Consider the following 11,489-nt stretch of genomic DNA (forward strand, 5'->3'; position numbering starts at 1 on the left):
CCTTCCATTACTTACCAAATTGCAAAAAAAACATCAAACATCAGTAATAATAATATATCAAAAAATATAATCCGGAAAATGTTGGAACCTTGACGTCATTAAAACCATTGAAATATCTGTCCATAAATAAATAAATAAAAATATGAATGATTTTTTCAAACAATTTAATATTAGTTAGATGAAATAAAGAGATTTAAAAAATACGAACCGTTAATATTTAAAACTTTAACAGGGCTATAAATTACTCTAAAGTCTACATATTTAATTTTACTAAAATAAAAAAAGTTTAAAATAACGAGCATTTTTTTTTGAAACAATAAACACTTAATTACAGGCTGAAATAAAAAAAAAAAGTCACTAAGTGCGTTTTAAAAATTAATTAATAGATAAATTAAAATAAAAATAGATTTCAGTTTGGCAAGACTGATAAACCATTATGGCTGCCATGGCGACCTCAGCAGGAAAGATGGCGGCCACTCTGGCTTACTCGTTATTTGGGGCTATTTGTTTATTTTCAGGATTAAGTGTGTGTGTGTGTGTCCCGGTACCAAGATACATCCAGCCTTCTCTTATCCCCCCCCAACCCCCACTCCCACCTGCTCATAACTGTCTCCATCCTCTCTCATACCTGTGTGTGTGTGTGTGTGTGTGTGTGTGTGTGTTGTCCTGCCAACCGAACCTAAAATACCATAATCCCTAACCTTATTAGATATATACTTAAAAGGCCTGTCACGAACAAAAGCTGTTTTCATCGTCTCGCAGTAAAAGTCCAGTAATAATATTAACACTTAATCCATCCGGTCACAATGGCATCCTTGTTCAAACTGAAGACGTGAAGTGTTTTCCGCCTGTCTACAGGGTGACGTGCGTCTCAGGATTGGCCAGAAACACAGATAAGAAGAGCGGAAAAGAGCGTGTGACGTCTGGAACTGGGGAGCATGCGCCGCAAAGCCTGTCAACAAACAAACAAACACACACACACACACACACACACACACACACAGTGGGTAGGAGATGGCTGGATTGATGGGCAGGTGGGCCTGTAGATAGTGTGTGATGGATGGATGGGTGGATGTGGTTGAGTGGGTGGATATGGTTGAGTGGATGGGTGGATGTGGTTGAATAAGTAGTGAATGGATCGGTAAACGTTATATTGGTGTGTGTGGATCCACATAGTGCCTTTACGAAGCAGACGTCTGAGTCTAGAGACATTTTGGGAACCAAGTTGTTTGGGTACCAAGTGTCTCGAGCACCAAACGTCCTAAGGCCTATTTTCACTCAGGCCGATTTGTCTTGAGGATCATCTGACCTGAGTACCATCCGTCCCAGTACCAAGTGACTGTAAACCGGGAATCTTCAAGCTCCACACTCAAGAGATGCGAACCACTAACGGATTTGCTTTTTTTGTTGCCTCAGTCAGTCAGTCAATCAGTCAGTCAGCCAATCAGTCTCTATCTTATTCACTTTAATTCAAACATCCTCGTAACACCAATAAAAGAACATCACCACTTCCCATGAATCACCACTCAGCCCCTGACATCCTTCATAACACTCAAAGCTTCCTCGTAAACACCAAACCACGGCAAGTCACAAGGAGCGGTACAAGGTAAAGAGAGAGAGAGAGAGAGAGAGAGATGCATTGTGAGTTAGCCCGCATGCAGCTCCATCCTTTAAGTAAACCCTGAATAGCCGAGCCTCCAGGAACAAGCCCATAAACGCTGTAGGCTTAAAACGTAAGATAAACAAATAGAAGATAAAGATAAGAAAAGGGAGAGAGGAAACCTGCAGCGTCTTCTTCACCTCTGCTCACTTTTCAAAGCTATGTTTGCACAACCCTGCCTCTCCCAGCCTCTCACGGGCCAGCTGTGTAATATTGGACCAACTCGTATCCTCTCCTAACTCTTGCTGGGCTGAAATACTTCGCGTCGTGGAAGGGCAATAAAATCACCTCGTTTATTCTCCTTTCAAACACTCCCAACTGGGCGAGAGCTGCCGGGAGAAAGGAAGTCGTGGGTGGTACGTAAAGTAACAACGTGGTTATATTAGGAAAACACAAGGAAGGAGTTAGAGAACTGAAAGAAAGTAACAAAAGAGGAATGAGTATATGAAGGGAATTACTGATTAAGGAAAGGAAGTGGAAAAAAAGATGAGAGGGTGATGTAGTGAATAATAATACACAAAACAGAAGGAGAAAGAGGGTCAAATTAAAGTAACAAAGGAGGAAGGAGCATATGAACGGAATTATTGGTATGGTTTACTGGATTTATTGGAAAAAGGAAGTGAAAAGGATAACAAGTGATGTAATTAAAAAATCATACATGCAGAAGTAGTTAGAGGGTCAAAATAAAGTACCTATCAAAGAAGGAATGAGTATAATGAAGGAAATGTGCATGTTGTTTAGGATATATTAAAGAAAGGAAGCGAAAAGGATGAAAAGTAATATAGTGAGAAATAATACACAATACAGAAGGGTCAAAATGAAGTAACGAGGAAGGAAGGAGTATGTACATGATGGGAATAAGTATGACTTATAAAATTGAGGAGGGAAAAGAGAAAGATAAAGAAAAAAAAAAGATAATGTAATGAAAAAAAAAAAGAAACACTAACAGACGTAAACAAAAAGAAACAAAATAGCGAAGAAAGAAAGAAAAGGCATAAGTACAAATGGAATTAACAAAATCAACAAAATAAAGCCAAGCATCATAATTAACAAAACAATCCATATCGTACAGAAAAAAAAATAATTATACATATTTTATGAAGACAAAACGAACGAAACTGACGGAACTACTACAACAACCTATGAACAAAAGTAGATAAACAAATAAATAAATAAATAGATAAAAAAATGACTCGTACATTAAAATCATTAATTTCTTGAGGCGCCTCACCACCACCACCACCACAGTGAGAAAACGTGACCCATAGAACTAAAAATACGCGGTTCGTTACCTCACACCATTTTCAAGAGCTGCCCGCATACCAAGGGCTGCCAAATAAACATATAGGCACCAGTGACATCACGGTGCATCCGGTGACTCCTCGCAGGCGCCTCTTGGCACCTGGGAGGCGAGTGTTTGGCTCCGTGTTAGGGTGAAGAGGAACGCGAAGAGGCGGCGGAAGGAAGGGAGGATTTCTTAATGGGAAGTTTGACATGAATAGTGGGTGGCATTGTATGATCTTTTTAAGGTCTTTTTCAGGGTCTATGTCGAGGTCACCTTAAGGAAGGATTCGATTCCGCTGCTTGCTTTTTTTTTTTTTTCTTTATCATGACTGCTCGTACTGAGTCGAGATGCAAACTGGAAGGTTCGTGGGGTGGTTTGCGGGAGCTTACAAAATGCAGTCCAGCTGTATTTTTTAATAATGTAGTTAATAATATACTAGTAAAACACAAGTTTCACTACTTCATTACTATCGCAGGATAGTCCAACTCCAAGACCTACTACACTGGTTTGCAGATTAGAGACACATCAGTCACATAAAGTGTAACAGTAAACATGTATACGAATAAAGACCGCTAATGAAATCAGTCGCAAAAATAAAGTTCAAGAACTTAACCCACTCACAAGAAAATCAGTCAATAATGATATAACTAAAAGACTCAAGAAAGATATAATTAAAATAATCAGTTAATATAAAACTAACTAAACAGAACAAAAGTAAAAACAAGATACTAATGCCATGGTGACACCTGAGTGTGTGCGAGATAATACGACGCATGAAGTAATTCAGTCTTGGACTCTTACGAGACATACAACATTTAACAATTTCAAATAGGAGCTCCACACGTCAGTAAGACAGTAAATTATCTCTAAGAATCCAATCTTCTACTCAACGCTACTCCTTTACTATGTAAGATAAACATCTAAGAAATACCCAAATTCTAAACTCTTACAATAAGTCCATGAGTAACACGTCCACAGTAAAAGCAATCTTTCGGCACTACTCCCTGAAAGAAGACCCTACGTTGTACTCACGGTGACCACAGCGATTAGAACCAACAGTGAACGGTGCAACTCCATCAGATTAGAAGTCTTTTAGTTTCACAGTTTGTTCTATAAAAATGCTGGCTGCTGGCTGTTTTTTTTTTTTTTTTTTTTTAACTCTGGTCATTACATACACATTTTTATGTACAAGAATAAAAAAAAAAAAACTGTTGAAGGTTCCAGTTCCAATAAAGTAGTCAAAAAGGATCATCCAAAATTTGAGAAATGTCTTGGAACCTTGAAAACTTCTACGGCACAAATTCACCAACTACCACCGCATAAAACTATTAATATACAAATCTATGGAATACCCGTGTTCAGAATCCATGTGCTTTGATCGCTAGGTCTTCCTTATAAGAAATAATTAGTGATCATGGTATCCGAGGACGTATAAAAATCAAGGGAATCATAGGTAATAAATGATCCTAATGAGCCTCATGAGGCGGTGTTCTTTAAGGCGCTCCTTGCTGGAGAGAGGGTATTGCTAACTGGCTCCCTTTTATTTCAACCTTTGATTTCTGGATTCGGGTGTCGGTTCTGGAGGGTTGCGTCACACGGAGAGAGCACGAACTTAATCCTTTGTCCATTAGCGAGATGCATCACTACCGTTCATTTCGTCACTAACATGCACGAGCCTGCAAGCAGCTTCCTCGCCAATGTGAGTAGGGGAACGTGCAGGCGGCTGTGGTTCATTAACAAAGCACTGAACTGAGTTACATACTTGTTGAGCTCGCAATGTATACGTATTTATTATCCGAGTGTTGGGTGCTCACAAGTTAGGACACCACTCCTAACTCCTAACTCCTGTCTTGAGGTTGATGAGTCGTCAGGCAAGACGTCCTTATGACTTTCTGGCGAAGGGAACGGCGTCCCCTGTGCCATCCTCGGATGTGGGTTGTGTGTGTGCAGCTGGCAAGACCTCTGTCTCGGCGTTCACTTGTGCCCGAGTCCCGCCGCGGCTGTCTCGTCCTCCTTTGGATCTGACGCGGCCCTGGATCGACACTCTCACGCCCTCCAGCAGCCTGCAACACCACCGCCACCACCACCACTCAGCGCTATCACCACTGTCACTGTCACTGCGACACTCCTCTATCTACAGCACCACTACCACTATCACTCAACACCAACACCACACAAACACCACTATTACCTCTAGCATCCACCACTACCACTGCCACTCCGACTGCGACATTCGACAAAACAACAACAACAAACACACAAACAAGTAATCATAATCTACATCACCATCACTCATTTCATTAATCTCATCATACAATAACATAATTAACAACATGAGAGAAAAGGCGTGTGTGTTATTCATCATCTGCTAGTCACCCATCCAACCGTTTCCCTACGTGAAGAGCTTAGAGCGCATAGATCTTTGGGCAGGATTGAGACCACTCACGTCACATACTGGGACAGCGAGGTCACAATCCCGCGGCTTACATCCTCCTCCTCCTCCTTGCTGCTGGTGAGCAGGGGCTACACATTAAGAGGCTTGCCCATCTGCCTCGTCGCGCCCGGGATTCCAGCTCGGGCGTGTGTGTGTGTTTGAATCACTATGGTCTTAAGCACCTATTCTCTCCCAGGTTAATTTACTAGTACTTATACGCGCTCACGCGCGCGCGCGCATATATATATATATATATATATATATATATATATATATATATATATATATATATATATATATATATATATATATATATATATATATATATACATATTACCAGGAACATTCGTTATATAGCCCAACATGTCTCCTGGTTTCTATACTTATCACATGTCTATGCATTTCTAAATAACAACGAAACAACTGAGAGATACTGCTCACCGCTGGAGGCTGGAGGACGTGTAGGAGAGGCCGAAGGAGACAGTTCGCTGGGAGGTGGAGGCCCGACGGAGTTGTTTGTGGCGGTAGTGCGTCCTGCCCAGTCTGGAGGATCGGCCGCAGTTCTTCACCGCCTTCCACATGTCCCACAAGGCCTTACGCACAGCAGGCAGTCGTACCGCATAGATGAACGTATCCGTGAACACCTGTGTGGGTATAGGCGGATGTGGGTGCGGATGTGGGTGTAACAAACGAAAGGAGATTGAAACTTTTAAATTAACATTGTTTACAGAGGCATAGAATAAGAGGGAATCTGGTAGAGGTCTTTAAATTGTATAAGACAGTGGCTATCAACCATTTCTAAGTTTTTGTACCCTCCCAGAAGCTTTTGAAAAGTTCATGTAACCTTCGCGCCTGAAATGATTAATTACAAAAATATACATGAATATTTCACATTTTTCTCTGTTTCTGAAACAGAAAATATATTTATAAAAAATATTAGATCTCTATCTTAAACCTAGCAAACAGCTACTCTGTCCTAAATAATTGTTATATACAGTAAGTGCTAAGTGTGTAATAAAAGAAAATGGCACATCTCAAACCCGTGAGGCGAGATTTGCGGCTGAGTGTGATATACTGATACAATAAACATAATCTATTATTTAAATGTCAATTTAAATAAATTTATTGCCTAACACACAATTTTCTTCCAAAATCTTTTTTTTTTTTTTTTTTACCGTGTATTGTTGTATAGACTAGCCATGTAATGCACATGTTACATGATACAATTTTCTTTCTGAAACATTTTTTTCCCTACCGTGCACCCTTGTACACACTGGCCACGGCATGTACCCCTCCAAGTACACCATCATTAACATGCACCCTTTGAAAGAAAATCATGAACCCAAGTTGACTATCACTGGTATAGGAGATATAACAAAGGTGACGTAAGCAAAATAATAATGGATTGATGCTCGATAAGGTTAAATAAAAAAATATAGAAGAAATTGGTCCTCAAATAAAGTGACTGAAAAGACTTAGTAAGCAAGTACGCTGTGGATATGGAGAGCGGAGACTGCGCTGTCGTTTGGTATGTGACAGAGGATACTAAAGGTAAGAGGAAGAAATGGAGTGGAGACAGACACGCAGCACACTCAGGTACCTTGAGCGTGAAGAGCGTGTTGAAGGCAGCCCCGAGATACATGCTGGTCTGGAGATCGAGGTCAGAGATGAGGCAGTTCTCACACACCAGGACGAACTTGGCCACGGCAGGACCCCAACCCAGCACGAAGGTCACCACGAACATGGCGGACAGGCGGACCATCTGAGAAGGGAGGAACATTCATAACTACTGGATCCTTCTACAGTGGGTCCTTTTATTTATCTATTTATCAGTTTATCTCTTTTCGCAATGGGCCCTTTCTCTATTTATCAATCTGTTTATCTGTCTGTCTATCTATCTATCTATCTATCTATCTATCTATGTATCTGTCTATCTATCTATTTCCACAGCGGGCTCTTTTTTTCTTTTTTTATCTCTTTTACATAAAAAAAAGAAAATATTATAATGCCAGATGAAAGAGACGCCACCAACTGATATCTACTCAAGCAACTCATACACGCCCCTAAGAACACTTGACGCTAATAAAGTTTTTTTTTTTTTTTCCTATCCCGCAAATCTAAAATTTACGGGAAAGGGAACTGAGAAACTAAGAAACTGAACCACTTGTGAACTGGAACTCGAAATGTTCTAACCAAGATGCGTTGGTGGAAAGTAAAGGGATTGTTTGACGAGGGAAAAGGAAAGAAGGTGAGGAAGGAATACTAAGAAATTCAAAGCAAACTGGTCACTTTACCACCCCTACCTCTCCCTTTCCTCCTCCCCCTCCCTGTCCCTTCCTCCTTGTTCCTATCTGTGGCTTACTGCTCGTGTGTGTGTGTGTGTGTGTGTGTGTGTGTGTGTGTGTGTGTCATCGGCCTTACATATGTCACATCTCAACGCACACACACACACACACACACACACACACACACACACACACGAAAATAAAGAGATACAAGAGAGCCAGGAGAGGAGGGAGGATGGGGAAGGAATACATACATACTAATGGATGGGTGAAGACAGGCAGACACTGAGGGAGACGAGAAGTGAAAACCCCTCAAGATGAAAGAAGACATCCAAGACGATAGAGATCAAAAGAGAATCCCATTAACTGAGTGTTTCCCTCGCGATCCTCTGCACCAATAACGCGTTTTCTATTCCCACCATTAGAAAATAAAAGAAGAAGAGGAAAAAAGATACGCCACGATACTGTAAAGGAGAAAATTAACACGTACGTTCTTGTGACTCTCTCTCTCTCTCTCTCTCTCTCTCTCTCTCTCTCTCTCTCTCTCTCTCTCCACTCGATGAAGTTCCGTGTAATGTGCGAACGGTTGCAATTGTTTCATGCATGTCCACGCTGAGTATTTACCATATCTTTCATTCCTCATTGTACATTAATGCAAACCACCTAGATATAGAAGAAAGGGACTGCCACGTGTAGGCCTCATGGCTTCTTGCAGCTTCTCTTCTTTTCTTATGCTCTTAAGTTCACTCTTCCCGTTATTACTGCCTTATTTGATCTAATTTATTTATGTGTTTATTTACTTTATTTATTTATTTATACTGCAAAACCATAATGTCACGGAAAAACAGCATTTTTTTCTCACTTTCAATTACATCGCCACAATTTTAAGGAGGAGCATAAAGAAGCTTACAGCACCAATACGGTACACACTCCGCCACTCACCTTAACGTTAAAGTGCTGTATCGCTGCCATGGGGGTGTCCTGTAGGTAGATGGAACGCTGTCGTAACAGGTAGAAGATGTGGCAGTACACCAGCACGATCACTACTGTAGGGCCGAAGAAAATGCACGACCACACCAAACGAAACTGAGGGAGGGAAAAATGAAGTGCCGGTGCGCTGGCGGTATGACACCCAGGCCAGTTCATTTTCCAAAGCGTGATGCATGAAGATGGGCGTCACTAAACAGAATCCATCAAGTGCAACAAGAAAGCAAACAGTGGGATGGCGTAAAGAGGCACTGGTAAAAAAAAAAAAAAAAAATTCTTCCTTCACAAACTTCAGCTTGAGATTATTGCGATGCCTCCAGAAGGAAATAAAACAACAGTGTTATGAGTTAGAACAGAAGAGCAAGAAGGTCATTTAGGATGATTTACTGAATATAAGGCGGACAAAATAAAAAATGAATAGAAATACAAATGATAAACTCATTATTTAAGATTGGTAAAAAGAAATTAGATTAGACTTAGTAATTAAATAGATCTGTAGAAGAAAAAAGTGTCACTCCTGAAACCAAATATTAATTCTATGTTTACAGTCCTTGTATATTGTATGTAACACTCATTGCGACTTTACTCGTGTACAAATGTAAACATGGTGAACACTGACCGTCACTTCCTGGTGGTAGAAGGTGTTGTTGGTGCAATTCTCTCGGGAGCGGAAACCCTGGCCAGGTACGCTGGCGAACACCACCGCCACTCCCGTAACTGGGAAAGGAAAAGGTCATCATTACGCTACTAGTGACCTCGACACTGCCTGCACCACTACAAACACCGCCACCACCTCAGTGATACTCACGCGGCACCATCCACACCGCAGCCAGGATGAGCCTGAGGGCGGCGGGCGTGGCGGTGGTGGAGTAGTGCAGGGGCCGCAGCGAGCCCAAGTAGTGACTCAGCGCCACAGCCAGCAAGTGCAGCACTTGTACCAGGATGCTGCCCAGCCGCAGCACCTCCACAGCCAGCATGAGGCAGCCGGGCACCGGTACACACTGCATCTTCTTCAGGTACATGTTCACCACCAGGTCTGTATAGAGAAACGTGGTGAGGAGGCCGTCCCCACCAGCTCAGTACGTCATGCCCTACCACCTGCTGTGTGGCTTCGACTTGGCGGTCAGAAACACTTGTTTGCTTATTGTAGCTACAATATAAAGCTGAAGGGAAGGAATAAGTCCCTGTTAAAATATTACGATCTAAAGAAGCACAGAACATAGTATCCTCACACCAGCCGCCAGCTAATGGTTGCAGCAGTCAGGAGTACGGGTCACATAATACTACCTCACACAACGTCCTCCTAGGTCACCGCATGTTCCTCACAGCAAATAGTAACAGGTCACTGAATCACGTCGCTACAGACCACATGCAGCAAAGAAGTGCTCACACAAGGTCCAGGTGACGGCGAACAAAGTGTTGGCGGCGGACAAGGAGAGGGAAAGCCGGACCGAGGCTGACATGGGTCGCTTGACCCAGGGGGCACAGCAGGTCACAACGCAGCTCACCACGCTCGTCACCACAGTGAAGGCGATCAGCACCTGCCGTTCAGTAATCAAGAACATCATGAATCAACATCAAGGAATACAAGAATACATCCGACGACGACCGCTATCGGATCATTGCTTATGAAGCCTGATGTGCATGAGGACTTTGTGTAGCCTCGACGCTCATGTGATCACATACGAGTACACTACACATGCTAAGCACTTTGCTTCAGAATTACAAGTTATGTTGTTGTTATTGTTGTTGTTTTTGGTGTGTGTATGTGTGTGTGTGTAACGTAACGAGGAAGCCCGTGTAGACATCACCCATCCCGCGTGCCAGCACCACCACCACCTTGTCTAGTAAACATCAGTAAACAAAAAAAGCTATTTACGTAATTCTACTTTCTACTACGCCACGTCCTCACACACCGTAAATATTAACTCACGATTAAATAATGCTGCATACATTACTCAGCTTGACATATGTACGGCATATTTCACTTTTATATGACACAATAGCCCAAACTCAAATTAACAAAGTAGTAACTTATCGGCCCAAGGTTTGTCCCCTTCTTTTCACTTCCTTACCGGCAAGAAGACTCTGTAGAACTTGCAGGAAACGTCGTTGTCTTCATTGCAGCAGGACACGATCAAGACGTCGATTTCTTCTTGTACTTCGGGGAAATTATGATATTCCGTGTCAGCGGAGAGACTTCCAGTAGCGTTCTCCATCTTCTTGCGGGGAGAGGCCTAAACAATCGAATAATGACTATGATAATGTGTTCCTGCAGTGAGTACTTTTAGATATTCTTGACTTGTTATAATGGCTTATGAGGTGAATGTTTAAACCTGACTAGGCGTGTTGTGGAGGCTCCGCGTGACCACACCAGCCTGTGCCCGTCTGATACTAAGTAAGCAGCAGCGCGCCCTTGCCCCTCCCAACCCCCAACATTCCCCGCCCGCGTCACTTACTCCAGCCCGCCCACCCCAACGCACACAGATAAATTTATTCCAGCGATGTGAATCTAAAATAGCGTAAAGCTTAGCAATGTAAGTACGCCACGGCCAAGTCACGCTTTCCTTAGAGCGCCTCCGTCTGGCTCTGGTAGGGTGAAGGCTGACAGAGAGGCCCTCATTGCATGGACACACGGTTATTGCTACATCTAAACATGGGACATTTGACGTTAGAAAAGGAATAAACACTGTCTGAAACTTGTGAAAATGATATCTCAAACATTTATTTATATTTTTTACTTTATTTTATTTATTTGTTTATTTATTTATTTATCGGTGAGGGTTTCCAGCAGCTCAGTGGAAACGTCCCTCCGAATAACGCTTGGCAGGCGCACGA

The 11,489-nt window shown here is 42.2% G+C and overlaps 1 protein-coding gene across 1 annotated transcript; it reads right to left on the bottom strand.

The window, feature by feature from the left end:
- Positions 1-3,347: 3,347 nt before the first annotated feature.
- Positions 3,348-11,477, bottom strand: LOC135100047 (trace amine-associated receptor 4-like). The gene is made up of 8 exons (XM_064002919.1): positions 10,727-11,477; positions 10,042-10,192; positions 9,460-9,687; positions 9,271-9,368; positions 8,607-8,750; positions 6,980-7,141; positions 5,821-6,023; positions 3,348-5,008 (listed from the first exon to the last, which is right to left on the bottom strand). The coding sequence occupies exons 1-8, from the start codon at positions 10,868-10,870 to the stop codon at positions 4,828-4,830; spliced, it is 1,311 nt and encodes a 436-aa protein (XP_063858989.1). The 5' UTR covers positions 10,871-11,477; the 3' UTR covers positions 3,348-4,827.
- Positions 11,478-11,489: the final 12 nt, after the last annotated feature.

The sequence above is a fragment of the Scylla paramamosain genome, chromosome 4 (assembly GCF_035594125.1).
Source record: "Scylla paramamosain isolate STU-SP2022 chromosome 4, ASM3559412v1, whole genome shotgun sequence".
In the NCBI taxonomy this organism is placed as follows: Eukaryota; Metazoa; Arthropoda; class Malacostraca; order Decapoda; family Portunidae; genus Scylla; species Scylla paramamosain.